General features: G+C 34.4%; 1 protein-coding gene across 1 annotated transcript in view; it reads left to right on the top strand.

Moving 5' to 3' along the window:
• HDAC2 (histone deacetylase 2) overlaps positions 1 to 17,859 on the top strand; it is a 32,123-nt gene extending 14,264 nt beyond the window's left edge. Inside the window, exons 5-14 of the mRNA XM_007190728.3 lie at positions 259 to 397; positions 2,530 to 2,671; positions 6,193 to 6,285; positions 6,412 to 6,520; positions 11,129 to 11,269; positions 11,516 to 11,624; positions 12,287 to 12,417; positions 13,397 to 13,552; positions 15,996 to 16,053; positions 17,501 to 17,859. Of these exons, the coding sequence (XP_007190790.1) occupies positions 259 to 397; positions 2,530 to 2,671; positions 6,193 to 6,285; positions 6,412 to 6,520; positions 11,129 to 11,269; positions 11,516 to 11,624; positions 12,287 to 12,417; positions 13,397 to 13,552; positions 15,996 to 16,053; positions 17,501 to 17,531 (1,109 nt within the window). The 3' untranslated portion in view covers positions 17,532 to 17,859. The remainder of the gene's footprint in view (positions 1 to 258; positions 398 to 2,529; positions 2,672 to 6,192; positions 6,286 to 6,411; positions 6,521 to 11,128; positions 11,270 to 11,515; positions 11,625 to 12,286; positions 12,418 to 13,396; positions 13,553 to 15,995; positions 16,054 to 17,500) is intronic.
• The last annotated feature ends 338 nt before the right edge of the window (positions 17,860 to 18,197 follow it).

The raw sequence follows: 18,197 nt of genomic DNA on the forward strand, positions 1-18,197 counted from the left end.
TCACTTAGAGACTTCTTCTAGCTACCATTGTCACTACTCCTTTCCATCTATGTGCTCTTATTTAATCAGATCACAACTATAGGAAAATAGTTATCTAAAGAGAAACTGTTAGTGCCCTTGATAATGATCCTTTTATGGTTTTATACTCTTCTGCTTATTTGCTTATGCATGGCATACTCTTTCCACTAGGGCTTTTGTCTAGTTATACTAATTTTTTTATCTTAAACATTTAAAAGTCTCCTCTGTCTTGTTTGTTAGCTGGGGCTGTGAAGTTAAACCGACAACAAACTGATATGGCTGTTAACTGGGCTGGAGGATTACATCATGCTAAGAAATCAGAAGCATCAGGATTCTGTTATGTTAATGATATTGTGCTTGCCATCCTTGAATTACTAAAGTAAGTTAATTTGTGTTGATGTTTTTCCTATGAAAAAGTGTTTTATTTAAAACAATAAAAATCTATGGCTTAAAAAAAAAAGTGAACAGTGGGTTGAAAATAGTTAATGGTGAATCATCATCTGTGGATTCATTCCAAACCATTGTAAAAATACAGGAAATTTGCCCAGTCCTTGGATTATTAAGAATGAGAAGTACATATCAATGTTTGAGGCTCCATTAAGTACCTTTCTAAAAAATATTAGGAGTAGTTTGACAATTTAGATTGGAGGTATAGTTTTAATTAATGAAAAATGACATGATCCTAGAAGTTTATGTTCTAACATTTTGTAAGTTTTAACTTTTGAAGGCAAAAATTTGAAACGTATGTTAAAGGAAATTTGTTTACCTATTGAATGAGACCAGCTAACTGCCTAGCTTCCACATAGAATGGGGTTTTGTGCTAATGGATATAATTATCTAAGTTACTAAAGGAGTTAAAGTTATTCTTGACTGCAGTTTGAGAGCAATATCTATAGCGGTATTTGTGATTTTGGAGATTACAAAGTTAGATTTTTTACCCTCATTAGTTAAAACACATCTTAGCAGATTCTACTTCAGATTGTAACAAATTGGTGTTTTCTTAACTTTGAAAGTGTTCTTGCCTGAAGTTATTCCATGCATACTATTTATAAAGGCTAATTTTTCAGTTACTTAAAATTAGGTATTGACTCCTTCAATAAACAACTGATCTGTATCAATTGACTAATTGAGAGCCAAGCAAAACCCGTTGAAATCATTTGCCTTGTTTTTTAATTCACTGTTGATGTTGGTTGCTGTGTCTTCATCTCTGAGTAGCAGTTCTTGCCTGCATGCTAACAGTCTTAACAGGTTTAATGTAGTTTCTCTGGACACACTTCTTCAACTAGTGCAAACTTGATTTAATTAATTGACTATTGGAAACAGCTTATGAGCAACTCAGACACTTTGTTCACACTTTTTTTTTTCTTTTTTTAAGAAAGTCTATGATGAGACATTCTGGTTTTTATTTTCCAACTTTCTGAATGTTGCTTTCCTGCTAGTTGAGGATATTCTTGTGAGTGCTTAGTCGGTAATGTCAGCAGCCTGCATTGTATTCTTTTAACATGGTTGTGGTATTATTGTAAAATAAACACAGTGCTCTGCCATCTAATCCCATAATAATCCTCACTTCATTGTGCCTTGAAAGGATGATATATGAAATTCACTTTCCTTGTTTCTTGTTTTGACATGGGTATGCACTGGTTATAAGATGTCCAGTATGGTGATACATGTGGCTCTGAAAATGCATTCGAATTTTACTGCGATTTGTAGTTCTCCAAGCAGCACTGTGATGTGATGAGAATACCACTTGTGGTTTCTGTCACAAGCATTCAGTTGAAATAAAAAGGAAGCCATAGACAATACATGAACAAACGAGCATGGCCATGTTTCAGTAACACTTTACTTAATGGGCATTGAAATTTGAATTTCATTTAATTGTCACATATCACGAAATTATTGTTTTGATTGTATTTTTCAGCCATTTAAAAATGTTAAAAACTATTCTTATCTCAAAAGGCTATACAAAAAGAGGCCATTGTCCAAATTTGGACTATGGACCATAGATTGCCAAACCCTATTTTATAATACTAAAGATATGCTAGAGAGATGTTTTAAAGTAACAATCTTAAGTAAGGTATAATCTTCAGTTATTAATGTACAGAAACATACTATGTTTTTAAAGCAGAATAGGGCAGATTTCACAGAGTAAATACATTTTCTCACCTATTGGGTTTAAAGGGAAGATTTAAAGGTCTGAGGCTCAAACTGTAACTTCAGGATGGTCTCTTTGAATGGTGTCTTAGGCTGGAAGTAAAGAAAAGAAAGGGAGTGTTCTAATTTCATACTTTTACATGTTCCTGTCCAATTTTCCCAGCACCACTTATTGAAGAGGCTGTCTTTTCTCCACTGTATATGCTTGCCTCCTTTATCAAAGATAAGTTGACCATATGTGTGTGGGTTTATGATTAAACATTCTGGAATGCAGGAGCTCAAAAATAGGTTTCCTGAATCCATGGTGGTTTTTCCCATCTCAAAACCTTTTTGAAAACTTACTTAAGGTTTTGTTTTCAGGTATCATCAGAGAGTCTTATATATTGATATTGATATACATCATGGTGATGGTGTTGAAGAAGCTTTTTATACAACAGATCGTGTAATGACTGTATCATTCCATAAATATGGGGAATACTTTCCTGGAACAGGAGACTTGAGGGTAAGACTGAATTCTGTCTGAATAAGTATTATGAGATTAACCTAGGAGGTTAGTAATCTTACACCTGAACTAATGTTTTTCTGAGTCATTAATTTGAAGCTTGTATGAAGGATTAGTCATTTTATATGCTATAACATTTGTTGGAATTCACTTTTGCTGACTACAAGCAAACATTCAACGAGAACTTTAAAGGGCTTTCTTTTGCTGAGCTTTTTTCTTTGGTTGAATAAATATTTTTGAACATCCACAAAGCATGAAGCAGTTTTCTTGATGTTCAATTTGAATCTTCAAAACCTACTTGATGGTAGCCTGTATTGCTGTTGAATATAAAGATTGGTGGAATAAAATAATTGAGTCTTTTTAAGGTTCTTGTACTGCCCTCCTTTTATGATTGGTCTTTATTTAATTGGTCTAATTTTAATCCCTTTTTTTCTTTAGGCTTCAGAAATTTGTAATGTATGTATATTCTCTCTCTCTCCCGCCCCTCCCCCCCCGCCTTGGGGAGAGAAAGAATATCATAGCTTATCCCGCCTGCCTATTACATTAAGTGCATTTATTTCTGTATTTCTGTTATCTTCTTTCATTTGGTGCTCTTGAAGTTGTTTAGTTTTTTTTTGTTTTTTTTTTTGCTCCACTAGAGGTTTGGTTTTTTGAACCAAACTACAAACATGTTGAAGTTTATTCCGAAATTTAAACTGCTGTTTTTAGTTTAGCTGTATTATATGGGAGATTTCTTTTGGCATGGCATTCAACATTAGTTCCAAGCTGTTTTGTTAAGGTTGTTTTTCAGATCTGTGGTATGTCTTTATAGTTTAACAACCGAAAGTTTAGAGCGACCTTAAGTAGTCTTCAAATATATGACTTAATTATTCGATCACAAGGTTGTGCTCTTTCAGTAAGAATTCAGATGGTGAAACCTTTCTTTATCTATAAGTGGGTAAGAGGTCACTTGTTTGATTTATTTCAGTTTAAATTATGTGGCTTTTAAAATAATTTATATTTTCAGTTCTTTCTTGCCGTGTTAGCTCATTCAGTAACTTTCCCCACTTGGTCTTGTCTTACAGACCAGTGGTTCCCAAAGATTGATCCTTAAACTAGCAGAATCACTGTCACCTGACAACTTAGAAGCACATATTCTCAGACTTTAGGAACTCTGGATGATTCTTTTCTGCACACTGAAGTTTGAGAACCACTGTTCTAAACCAGTAGAATTTGTTTGTGTATAACCATTGCACTCTGGTAGAAATTAAGCAAAAGCTTTCCAGCTTTAAGCTTAAAGAAAGATAGTGTCTTTGCAATACAATTCTGATAATCTCAGAAATAGCAAATGGAAGCCTCTGTTTTAATTTCTAACAGTGTACTTGACGTTGTTAGAAAATATTGGAGAATATGTGTTTTAAAAAGATTGAGAATGACTTTCAATATCTCTTTTCTTAGGATTTTATACTCCCTGTATAAAATGTCAAAATTTTTTCCTTTGGCATATTATAAAGGTGTCCCCCAAATTTAGGAAACTAAAATCAACTGCTTCATTATATGTGCAGTTGTATTTGGACTTTAGTGAAACTTGAGTATAACTTAATAAACATTACCTTTTCTACCTGACAGTTCATTCTGAATCAGAAAAGAAGGCTAGTCTAAGCTTAGATTGTTGTTAGAACTATGCTTGCATTTATTAGATCAGTAGTCTAGGTGAAAGAAAAAAACCGAAGGTGTGATAAAGTAGTAGTTGTGGAATAAGAAATGGAAGGTGTAAAACTTGGTCCAACAAAGGTCACAGTTCTGAGTTACCAGCCTTTAGCTAGAGTGAGAAGTGCTGACCAGCTTTCTGTATTGTGAAATCTTAGTGTCGTCAACATGTATTCCAACTGTGTGTTTAGTGCAGAAGTCTAGGGATTTACAGTTCTTTAAGTTTGTCCACATGTGTATAGTTTGTATTTAGTTATATAAAAATTTAGATTCTTTAAGAAAAATTGTAGAAGTGAGTGTGTAATTTCATGCTTTTTCATTGAAAGTTGGATCATAATAACTCTAATATTGAAGAGTAAGCTATGCTTTTTAAAAAAATGGATTCAAGCTGAGACCGTTCCATGAGACATAAGGGAAGAACATGTATTTGTATTAGTAATTCTAAAGATTCATATATATTGAGACATTATACAGTTGACCCTTGAAGAATGAAGGGGTCGGGGCGCTGACTCTTGTGCAGTTGAAAATCTGCATATGGCTCTGACTCCCCCAAAGCATAAATACTTAATAGCCTTCGTGAAATATAAAGTCAATTAACATATTCTGTATATGTATACCTACATGTATTTTATGCATTCATAACATACCTAACTTTTTCTTAATTTTAAAAAATATTTCTAGACTGCAGTCATGTGCAAGTTTTTTCAGGTTGTTGCAAATTTCCCGAAAAATTTTCCAATACATTTATTGAAAAAAATCTGCATGTAAGTGGACCCACAATTCAAACCCTGTTGTTTAAGGGTCAACTGTAATTTAAAACATGTAAGAATCAGTTACCCCCAATCCTTTGATGTTGTAGTTAAAGCACTGTTTTGTAGAAATGTCTCTACCGTATCTTCTAGGACTATACAGTTGACCCTTGAACAATACAGGTTTGAACTTCTATGTAGATTGTTTTCAATAAATAATTACTACAGTGCTACACAACTCACAGTTGGTTGATCCACAGATGCAGAATCATGGAGATGGAGGACAGACTGTAAAGTTAAATTCAGGTTTTCAACTATATGGGGGTCTGTACCCCTAACCCTGGTGTTGTTCAAAGGTCAACTGTTTATGTGTGTATATATCTGTATGAACATATACATAGATATACACATGCATAACATATACAAATAAATAAGTATATATAATACATGTATGTATGTTTTAAGTAAGTGTGTGTGTGTGTGTGTAGCTGGAACCCAGCTCTCAATTTCTCTCCTTTGTTTCTTTTGGGAGGTATTAATGCCTAGAGTGGTACTTATTCAACAAGTAGAAACAAAATTTATTTCAAACCCAATTAAAGAACAGATTTCAATGCTTTAGTCTGCAACTGTTAAAACTTCAAGAAAGTCTTATAAGTAAACTCATACCAGATTGTGAGCCACAAGAAGGATTCTACTTTAGAGACAATTGTCCTGCAGGGTTCTTTGGCTCAGAGTTTATATTGCCTACAGTTTTACCTATAAAGTTGTCTTGTGTATTTTGTTTATGACAAATTTCTTGAGTAATATTTAACTTCAAATTGCCTTTAACTGTGTTAAATTTCTTTTCTCCCCAAAATAATCATTACAGATTAAGTGGAATTGGTTCTTTTCAGCTTTAAAAGCCATCCATAAATGTTGTAATATGCACTTTTTCTGTATTATTTCCTTTCTCAGCCTACTAGATGAATTAAGAATTGGGTTTTATTACCTAGTCTTTTAATCTTTTAAAAATATTTTAATAATTAAATATTTCAAACTTTTTATTATGATATATTCTCAGATCTATTTAACTATGTATTTTAGGATATTGGTGCAGGAAAAGGCAAATACTATGCTGTCAATTTTCCAATGAGAGATGGTATAGATGATGAATCATATGGGCAGATATTTAAGCCTGTAAGTATTATTATTTTCAAAAATGAAAAGGAATTCTAAAATGTTTTTTAGAGACATTAACATTTGTTACCTTGTACATAGAAAAATGTTTTTTAGAGACATTAACATTTGTTACCTTGTACATAGATTATCTCAAAAGTGATGGAGATGTATCAACCTAGTGCTGTGGTGCTACAGTGTGGTGCAGACTCACTATCCGGTGATAGACTTGGTTGCTTCAATTTGACAGTCAAAGGTAAGCAATTTGAAGGGTGATATTCCAGGAAAAAAAATTTTTTTCTTCCTAAGAACTTCTCATAAAAGTTGTCATTTCATTTTTACCTGCTATTTTAACAGGGAACCATGTGTTTTGTGTTTTTTATGGGTTTTTGTCATATGCATGTATCTTTTATTTTGTCAAATTTATGTATATATTCATACATGAGTAGTTTCATAAGGCTTGTTGCAATACCAACCAAGGCAGCGATTTTCTTCTTTTTTTAAAACTTTTATTTATTTGTTTATTTATTTATTCCAGTTTTATTGAGATGTTGTTGGCATACAGCACCATGTGAGCATAAGATGTACAACATAATGATTTGACTTCAACATCATGATTTCAGCATCATGAAATGATTAACACAGTAGGTTTAGTGAGCACTCATCTCCTATAGGTACAACATTAAAGAAATACATTAAAAATATGTACATTTTTCTTTGTGATGCAAACTCTTAGGATTTACTCTCTTTAACAGCTTTCATTTATAACATACAGCAGCGTTGATTATCTTTATCGTGTTGTACATTTCACCCCTAATACTTATTTATCTTTTAACTGGAAGTTTGTACCTTCTGACTGTCTTCATCTAATCTCCCCTCCCCCCACTCCTTGCCCCTGGTAATCACAAATCTGATCTCTTTTTCTATGAGTTTGTTTGTTGTTTGTTTCGAAATATAACTGACATACAACACTATGTTAGTTCCTGGTCCACAACATTGTGGTTTGATATTTCTATACATTTCAAAATGATCGCGGGCTTCCCTGGTGGCGCAGTGGTTGAGAATCTGCCTGCTAATGCAGGGGACACGGGTTCGAGCCCTGGCCTGGGAAGATCCCACATGCCGCAGAGCGGCTGGGCCCGTGAGCCACAACTACTGAGCCTGCGCGTCTGGAGCCTGTGCTCCGCAACGAGAGAGGCCGCGACGGTGAGAGGCCCGCGCATGAAGAGTGGCCCCCGCTTGCCACAACTGGAGAAAGCCCTCGCACAGAAACGAAGACCCAACACAGCCAAAATCAATCAATCAATCAATCAATCAAACATACGCATCTGATTCAAGATCCTCATTAAAAAAAAAAAAATAAAATCAGTTAATATTTAAAAAAAAAAAAATGATCGCCATGCTGTCTAGTTGTCATCTGTCATCAAACAAAAATATTATATTACTATTGAATATATTCCCCACTCTGTACATTTCATACCTGTGACTCATTTATTTTCTAACTCAGTGTTTGTACCTCCTAATCTCCCTCATATATTTCTCTCCTCCCCTTTGGCAACCATCTGTTTGTTCTCTGTATCTATGACTGTTTCTGTTTAGTAATGTTTGTTCATTTGTTTTTTTGATTCCACATATTACACTTAGCATAATTTTCAACAAGTTTTGTTGATTCTTTTGGTGCTTACCTTTCTTTAAATAACATGCAAGCTTTTGTTTCTTTTCTTTTTTTTTTGACTGCACCATGCAGCATGTGGGATCTTAGTTCCCTGACTAGGGATTGAACCCAGGTCCTTGGCAGTGCGAGTGTAGAGTCCTAACCACTGGACCACAAGGGAATTCCCCAAGCTTTATTATTTTTAATTTTTAATTTTAACCTTGTATATTCACTTTACATTGTGAAAGAAGAGGGAGTCACCACTTTGTCCCCAACACATGCATACACCCTTCCAATATTTCCATTTTTAGAATTTAAATCTGGTATTTAGACCAGAATTTTGGTCATGGTATTCAGTGTTAATGGCATCACCAGCAACATTAAAGCATGTTTCAGCTTATTCAATTTCCCTTTTGCATAACTTGTTTTTCCCCATACAATTTTGTCATTTCCTTAGTTTTCTCCTTACTCATGAATAAATTGCCGGTATTTATAAATAGTACATTATATTCAGATGGATCAAGTGTTCTATCAGTTTTACCTCTATGAAGAACAGCCTTCTGACTTGTTCCTGTTTGGGTGAATTTCCTCTGTAGATCTGGTAGAACATCGAGCTGTTCTTTGCTTATAAGTGTTGAAATCAACATATGATAGAGGTCCAGATCAAAGTAAAGATCACCATTATGGAATGAACTGCTAGGGTATAAGAATAAATCTGAAATTTTATTTAATAATTTCTTAAAATTTATTATGTGTGGATTAGTTGTGATTTATCATGGATATTGTACATGATTTTAGAGTTGTTTTCCTTGTGAACTTTTAGGTAACAAGTTCATGTTCTGCTTTGAATTCTCTCATAAAATGTGAAGAATTCTCAAGTAGAACTTTTTCCAGAACAACTCTTGGCCTAACTGGAATTTAATAACTAAATACAGATATTAAAGGCTATTTTATTTGATGTTACAATAGCTCCTATGCCAGCCAGCATTAGAATTATGACATAATCAATCTATTCTGCTTATATTAGGTTGAACAATTTGATTAATTGCCCCTTTTCTTGCTAGGTCAAAAGTGGCCAAAAAGCAGAAGTTTCGTATTGTTGAAAATAATGTGCAGATAACCATCTGTTTCCTCAAAATGGATACAATCTTCTTAAAATCTACTTAATGTACTCTTTTTTTTTTTTTTTTTTAATTTTTATTTATTTATTTATGGCTGTGTTGGGTCTTCGTTTCTGTGTGAGGGCTTTCTCCAGTTGCAGCAAGCGGGGGCCACTCTTCATCGCGGTGCGCGGGCCTCTCACTATCGCGGCCTCTCCTGTTGGGGAGCACAGGCTCCAGACGCGCAGGCTCAGTAATTGTGACTCATGGGCCCAGCTGCTCTGCGGCATGTGGGATCTTCCCAGACCAGGGCTCGAACCTGTGTCCCCTGCATTGGCAGGCAGATTCTCAACCACTGCGCCACCAGGGAAGCCCCTTAATGTACTCTTAAGATGTGTATTAACTTGTCAGTTTTCTTAACTTTTTGAAAGTTATTAATGCTTGTACTTAAAAGCAATAGCTTTCATAATCACAAACTACAGCATTTTATTTTACTTACTATAAATCTATATTCTATTTCAGCTGACTGATAGAATGTCCGTTGTATAAAGCATGTAAAGATATTTGCAATCCCAAGTGTCAAACTTGATTCCAAGCTTTCTCCACTGCCAGCTTCAGTTCAAACTGCTAAAGTCAGTTTACCTCTTGTCTGTCTCCTTTCTATCTTATTTTCTATTGATACTGTTGTATGCTCTCCCATTCTTCATTTTTATAAATTTTAGCCTTTAAAAAATTCCTTTATAACCATTTTTATCAGGTTTTGAGATAAAAGAAAAGTAAATGTCTTTGTTTAGCCAGCTATCTTTACTGTTATCTTTAAGTTAACTGTTTGTTTGTTTCATCTTTAAAAAATACCCAAATGGTTTTCCTCTATTATAAGAAGCCTGAATTTTCATAATTGCATTAATAACAGTTGGGTTATGAATCATATAATGTAACTTTTTTATATATATATATGTTTTTATATATGTTATATGTTTATGTATTTACACTTTTTATGTCCTTATACATAATTTCACGTATTTATACATATTTTTATACCCTTTTTTTAACATCTTTATTGGAGTATAATTGCTTTACAGTGGTGTGTCAGTTTCTGCTTTATAACAAAGTGAATCAGTTATACATATGTCCCCATATCTCTTCCCTCTTGCATCTCCCTCCCTCCCACCCTCCCTATCTCACCTCTTTAGGTGGTCACAAAGCATATAATGTAACTATTGACTACTTAATGAAAATGCTCACAGTATAGTTACATGAAGAAAACATACCATTAAGCTTTTAAAAATTAACTCAAAAAGAATTGGAAAGGAATATTCAAAAACTATCTTTGGATGATAGAATTTTAGGTAGTTTTTTCTTTGTACTCTTTTGATTTTTCCAAAATATTATTCAACATACATCAATCTCTTCTATAATTGAAGGATTTTTTTTCTTGCTTTAAACATTGACTTGTGTTCCTGAATGATGATGATAATATAAGAAGTTACTAGTAACTCGTAACTGTTTTTTAAACTATGACATCCAAAGGAAATATTTTGTTTTCATGTTAGGTTTACTTTATACTGAAATTTCTACACATAGAAATTTGTTAAAGTTTTTTTTAATAGTGATAGATATTAATTTTATAATTTTAGATAAGTTAAGAAAAATGTCCGTAATACCACTGCCTAACGATAACCTATAGTTAAACCTGTATAGCCTTACATAATTTTTCTGTACATGTCTATGGAGGAAAGTGGTAACAAAAAGTCAGTTTAGATTAGATTATACAGTGTTTCATTGCAACCTCACTTATTTTTCCCCCCAGGTAACCTTACAGGAACATAATATCTTCATATCACATTAATAAAATGTGTTATATTCATATTTTAATATTAATATAGTTGTATATTTGATCAGGGACACTTGCTAACATAGCCAGTTATGTCTTATTGTGTTTTGTATATCATTGCATAAAAGGTGTTTGATAGAAGTTTTAAACTAGAAATTTTCACATATTAAAAGCCATTTTGGTTGAGTAAAGTATTGTTTGTATTATCTTTTTAAAATTTATTTTTCCAACTGTTACAATGTGCAAATGTATTTACCCAAATTTTCTTTGTTTTAGGTCATGCTAAATGTGTAGAAGTCGTAAAAACTTTCAATTTACCATTACTGATGCTTGGGGGAGGTGGATACACAATCCGCAATGTTGCTCGATGTTGGACATATGAGACTGCTGTTGCCCTTGATTGTGAGATTCCCAATGGTAAGTGTTCTTATTTTGATGTCTTTATTGGATGAACTGTCAATTCATAGAAAAAAGAAGTTTAGGTGATTACAGTTGATTCCAAAACCATGTAAATAGGAGAGCAGTCACTTAATGAATTCATTTTGCATTCACTTTTAAACATTTTCTCTGGAAATATTTCACAACTTGCATCTGGATTTTGTGCACGGATTTGTGTGAAAATTGAGCTTTTAATATGTAACTTTATTTCATTGTTTTTGATAGAATTGCCATATAATGATTACTTTGAGTATTTTGGACCAGACTTCAAACTGCATATTAGTCCTTCAAACATGACAAACCAGAACACTCCAGAATATATGGAAAAGATAAAGTAAGACATCATTGAATTGATTTGATAAACATTTCATCTTGATACAGCGTTAGGAGTTTTTAGAGGGCCAAATGCAGTAGGTCATTTTAGCTTTATACATAGGTATTTCCTTTGTCAAAAGTATTTGAAACCTTAAGGTTATTGATTAATTTTATAAAATAATGGAAAATGTATGGGATTCATAGCTCAAAAATATTTCCATTTTCTATTAGTTAAAATGGATTTTTCAATTGAAAGGGGCACTATAAATTTTATATTTTCTTACTTTTACATGAAAGTGAAATTTATTTTCATTGAAACATTTTGATAAAGCTTTATCTAAGAATGGAGTGTTTAGAGAGACATGTGTAGTACACAGACCTGGGTTTGTGTGCTCTCTTTACCACATACTAGCTCTGTGACTTTTGGCAAGTTAATTTGCCTTTGTGCTTTTATTTCCTCATCCTTGAAATGGGGGATGAAATAGTATCTACCTTGTAAATTTTGAGGATTAAATGGGTTAATAATATGTAAAGTATCAGTACTCAGTAAATGTTACTATTTTAATTCATAGGTTAAGCTAGATAAAAGATGCAATTTTTTTGCATAATGTTTCCTCTTACATTTAAAAGGAAATTGAAAGAAAATAATTTTTTCTAATAACTGCGCATGTTGTAATTTAGACAGCGTTTATTTGAAAATTTACGCATGTTGCCACATGCACCTGGCGTCCAAATGCAAGCTATTCCGGAAGATGCAGTTCATGAAGACAGTGGAGATGAAGATGGAGAAGATCCAGACAAGAGAATTTCTAGTAAGATAGTCCCTTGATGTGTATTCTGTTACATTTTTCTGGTTTATTAAAAGAACATTATAAATTGAAGGTTTTGGTGGCCCAGGAACTTCACATGTTTTCATGAGCAGCGGTCCCCAACCTTTTTGGCAGCAGGGACTGGTTTCGTGGAAGACAGTTTTTCCACAGACCGGGGGTGGGGGATGGTTCAGGCGGTAATGAAGGTGATGGGGAGCGACAGATGAAACTTCGCTGATTCACTCGCCCGCTGCTCACCCCCTGCTGTGTGGCCTGGTTCCTGACAGGCTGCAGACCGGTACCGGTCCATGGTCCGGGGCGTTGGGGACCCCTGTTCATGAGCACACTATCATTGCTGTCTTTATTTTTACCATTTTTTTAATCTTACGTGGACTTAATTTCCTACGTCTCAAAGCTTGATTGGAGTATCAGCCATTTCAGTTTATTTGACTACATATATGATCAGAAGTTTCCACAAATTAACCACTTATGTAGAGTCAGTTGAATAACATTAAGCACCTTCTGTTTGATTCTACAGTCTAATTCCACTTAATATGATTCCTAGGTTTATAGCATAATGGTATGCTATCACGGTATAGACATTCTAACATACTTGGTGTTAATGATATTTTTTATTTTCTCTACTTCCCCTCTCAGCTCTGAAATAAAAGATTACTTTTTATTTGAAGACATCATTCCCACCACCTATCAGGAAAACACAGTTTTTTTTCCTCCAAAGTTGTTTGTTTTTTTAATGAGATCTGCAAATGTTTTTCATGTTTCTTTGAATTATTTCTTCCTAGATTAAAGCTAAATTTTCAGTATTTAGCAAGCCATGCATTCAGTTCTAATCTTAAAATCTGTTATCCTTACTTTTAAATGTGGTGACTGGCTAGTTCTTTTGTAGAGGGGTGCACTTAACAATTGTAAAACCTGTGACTGCTTTTGTCAAAACTTTTATTAAAAATCTTTAATGTATCAGTTCGAGCATCAGACAAACGGATAGCTTGTGATGAAGAATTCTCAGATTCTGAGGACGAAGGAGAGGGAGGTCGTAGAAATGTGGCTGATCATAAGAAAGGAGCAAAGAAAGCTAGAATTGAAGAAGACAAGAAGGAAACGGAGGACAAAAAAACAGGTCAGATTTATTTTTTGATTAATGTTTTAATCGTAAGTTTTCGAAAGTGAGCTATACTGCAATTTTTATGAGATCCTGAAGTCAATTACACAAGTATGGAGGGGGTGAGTGTGCTAAGTAGGTGACTTTTTTTCTTCCCCCCATGTAAGTAAGCTCTTTTAATTAGAGCTCTCTGAATGTTATTAGTCACATTTGTTTTTATATTACAGGAAACTCTCTCTTCTTGACGACATAGGCTTAAAATAGTGAACATTGCACTATGATATAGATTGGGTAAGAGAGAGGACAAAGTGGTTATAGATCCATATGTAGCCTGTGAGCAGAGCTGAAATTCTAAGATAATTTGTAACTACCTGTAAGTTTATTTGATGGTAATAAAACACCGAAGAGTCACATTATCTATCCTTAGACTAGTTTCACTATTTTGAAAAGGCTCAGAGAATAGACGTTGTTCAGAAATTATATGAAGGAAACATAAAAGCTGCAGAAAGATGGGAAGGGATTTGGGAGCTGGGTTGGGAGGAGATAATACTTTCTGCTGTCTTAATTTTAAAAATGCTGTGTCAGTTTATCTGTTGAGAAAATAGATGCTTTAGGGCATTGAATTTGCTACCAGAATGTGTTACTTTTATCTGAGTTTTCAGAGCACTTACACATACCTGGGTCATTTTATTTTATTTAACACATTGTATTATATAGCACCTCATTAGGGACTTTTTATATCTCTCTGCTAGATTGAGCTGCTCATGGCTAGAGAATGCAATATGCTAAATATCTGTATTCTTGCACTTGGTGAATTTCCTGATGGATACCTGATACCTATATGCAAGTAAAGGTGATGAGCACAGGTTTTAGTTGACCTGTTAATTTTGACCCTGTAGCATGTGGAAAACTGATTCAGAGATACTGGTCCATCATCCTTTTCCTATCATATTGAAGTTATGTGAGTAAGCTGGCTCTCGTGTTCTTTTTTACTAGAGAGTTAGGAATCCGTAGCATGTCTGACACATCTAGTTCTGTTCTTATTCGTGGATTGACTCCTCTATACGCTACTGTTCTCTATCTACCGTTTTATAATTTTAACTTCCCAATGTATTACAATGATGGCTCCAGTCTGCTCTTGTGTACTGATTGACATCCAGAAATTCCAGCTGTGATGGAGGTAAGAAGGACTTAGCTTTAGTTGTAGGATTTTTCTAGTATTTTTTTCTCTTACTGTCAATTTGTCTTGTCTGGTTTTTCTGTTTGTTTGTTTGTTTGTTTTCCTTTTTGGTGTTTCTTCCTGTTTTTAAATCTTTATCTTTTCTATGCTTTTTCTTCCAAACGGGAAAGTGGGTGCACTATGGTGCTTATCTTTCATTGCTATTTAAGCTAAAAATGAGAGTACTTTTTGATCTGGCTTAATGGCCTGGTAATGGATTAATCTCATAGTAGTTCCTAAATACTTTTGTTACTGATACGGTAATGAAATTTGGTAATGAAATTCTTCTTATAGGGTCTTGGATTTGTTAAAATCTTGCAGCCTACAGATAAAAGAAATATTACCATAGAAAACATTTTTAAAAATCTGTAGTTCAAAACCTGAAGTTAGGAACGTTTCTTTTCTGTACCTCCCTCCCCCTATCCCATTTGGCACTTTGAATTATTTAAGTTTGCACATCCTAAATTAAGCCAGAAGCCTAAACAAATGTCATAGTAACCACATTGCCATGTGTTTGTATTATAATCAGTGCCTCACAACTTTGGTTCATTTGCTTATCTAAAGAAAAAATTTAGTACATTTGGGCTGATTTGTTTCAGTGATCTTGAATAGGTAGTGTTGCTCCTCCTGTTTCATTAATTTTTTTTTAAATAGTAAAGTTTTGGTACTTATTTAGTGAGGGTTAAAAACTAATGGTTATATAAGCAGTAGAATTTAGCTTCTGTTTTGTCTCTGGCCTCATCTAATTCTGTCCCCTTCTCACAGTACTCCAGCCACATTGGTCTTTCAGTTCTTCCTTCCAACCTAATTCCTTCTTGCCTCAAAGTCCTTTTAAGCTTTCCCTCTGTTCAAGATGCTTCTCCCCGTTTCCCACCCAAAAACTATTTGTTCTTCAGAATGTCTCTCAGACGTCACTTCTTCATCATAGCCTTTCCTCATCTCCCACAGTGCTGTGCTCACGTCTGTAGGCTGGACTTCTTCACAGCACATATCCTGGCTGTAGTGCTGTGATCCCATAGAAGAAAACTTGCCAAAGGCAGGACTACAGTGTTATACTGACACCTTGAACCTCTGTCATTTAGTACAGCACCTAACACAAAGCTTATTTAGTTACTGATTTCATGAATAGTAAGATTGTATATGGCAGTTTTTTATATTTTAAGTAAGATATATTTTAAAATAAAATGTATACACTTTATATTTCAAAGTAGGTGTTAATCTCTTTCCAATTTTTGTTTTTAGATGTTAAAGAAGAAGATAAATCCAAGGACAATAGTGGTGAAAAAACAGATACCAAAGGGTAAACTATATTCTTTATCTAGTAATTTTCATATACTATAAAAATAATGAGCACATACTGGGGTTGGGGTGGGTGTACATGTATTCTTTTGAGAAGTACTGAACTGAACCTGGAATATCAGTAAGTTGTTATGAGATTCTCTGAATTTTAGTCTGTAATGGTGCATAAGACAATATATGTATCTTAACTGTTAGTTTATATGTCATCTACTTTCTCATTTTTCATTTATGTAGCTTGCTTTTAAAAAATTACAAAGACTGGTAATAATAAGTATTGTAACTGAATATAGATCAATTTATATTCTTTTTTTTTTTAAATGTTTGATTCTCCTTGTTTTATTATTATTTTTAAAATTTTTTGTTTATTTTTTATTTATGGCTGTGTTGGGTCTTCGTTTCTGTGCGAGGGCTTTCTCTAGTTGCGGCAAGTGGGGGCCACTCTTCATCGCGGTGCGCGGGCCTCTCACTATCGCGGCCTCTCTTGTTGCGGAGCACAGGCTCCAGACGCGCAGGCTCAGTAGTTGTGGCTCATGGGCCTAGTTGCTCCGCGGCATGTGGGATCTTCCCAGACCAGGGCTCGAACCCGTGTCCCCTGCATTGGCAGGCAGATTCTCAACCACTGCACCACCAGGGAAGCCCCAATTTATATTCTTGAACATAATTTATCTGAGCCTTGTTTTGCTATTAACTTTTTTTTTTTTTTAATTTATTTAATTTATTTATTTTTGGCTGCGTTGTGTCTTCATTGCTGCGTGCGGGCTTTCTCTAGTTGGGGCGAGCGGGGGCTACTCTTCGTTGCGGTGCGCAGGCTTCTCATTGCAGTGGCTTCTCTTGTTGTGGAGCACAGGCTCTAGGCACACGGGCTCAGTAGTTGTGGCTTGTGGGCTCTAGAGCACAGGCTCAGTAGTAGTGGTGCACAGGCTTAGTTGCTCCATGGCATATGGTATCTTCCAGGACCAGGGCTCAAACCCGTGTCCCCTGCATTGGCAGGTGGATTCTTAACCACTGTGCCACCAGGGAAGCCCGCTATTAACTTTTATGTAGGCACTCGTGATCTTTCATGGTGCTCTTATTTCTGTATACATGATTTTTTAGTGTTGTGAGACAGGTAAATTTAAGAAGCACTGGGCTAGCATAACATAATTTTTCTTTTAAACCGTACATAATTTTTTTAAAAACCGTAGTTGAGGTTTTTATTGTTGGAAAGCATGTAAATGCTTAGCCACTCATAATTTTGTGCTAGCCTTCATAGGATGACTTGGAATAGATTGTAAAACCCCTAGAAAGATCAAGGCAGTCAGTACTCCAAAAACACTCAAGGCACTGTCAGCTTAGCGTGTTTCTTGGTATGAGCCCAGAATGAGGACTCACTGAAGACTGATCCATTGGTCGGTGCATTAAATGGTGATTGTGCTGTTTTTAATATTTCATGTTGCCTCTTTTAACAGAGCCAAATCAGAGCAGCTCAGCAACCCTTGAATTTGAGAGTCTCATCACTTTCAGTGAGAAAATATTGGGAAGAAAAATGTTTTCTTTTTGAAGACTTCTGGCTTCATTTTATACTACTTTGGCATGGACTGTATTTATTTTCAAAATGGCTTTTTTGGTTTTGTTTTTCTTGGCAAGTTTTATTGTGAGTTTTCTAATTACGAAGCAAAATTTCTTTTCTCCACCATGCTTTATGTGATAGTATTTAAAACTGATGTGTTATTATGTCAAAAAACTGCTCTATTAAAGAAGTAATTGGCCTTTCTGAGCTGATTTTTCCATCTTTTGTAATTATCTTTATTAAAAAATTGTACTTGGATTGTCTTTTGTCTGTTTATTACATCATGGAGTCTTTTTTCGTAGGCTAATGACATGACTGTTTCTGTAGAAATAGAATACACTAGAGGTGGAAGATACTGATTTGCAACTTCAAAGACATCCATAAACTATTTCTTCAGGAAATTACTGTATTTACAGTAATTATTATTTCTTAATATAATAGGAGTTCTACAGTCTTGTTCTCTATAGATTAACCAGTCAATGTTGGTGACGATTGATATCTCATTATCATAATTTATCTCTGAAATTAATGATACAGGCTATGCAATTGAGATATAGGAATTATCTTTGAGCTGAACCAAAGATTCTCAAAAACTG

Source organism: Balaenoptera acutorostrata, chromosome 14, assembly GCF_949987535.1.
Source record: "Balaenoptera acutorostrata chromosome 14, mBalAcu1.1, whole genome shotgun sequence".
NCBI lineage: Eukaryota > Metazoa > Chordata > Mammalia > Artiodactyla > Balaenopteridae > Balaenoptera > Balaenoptera acutorostrata.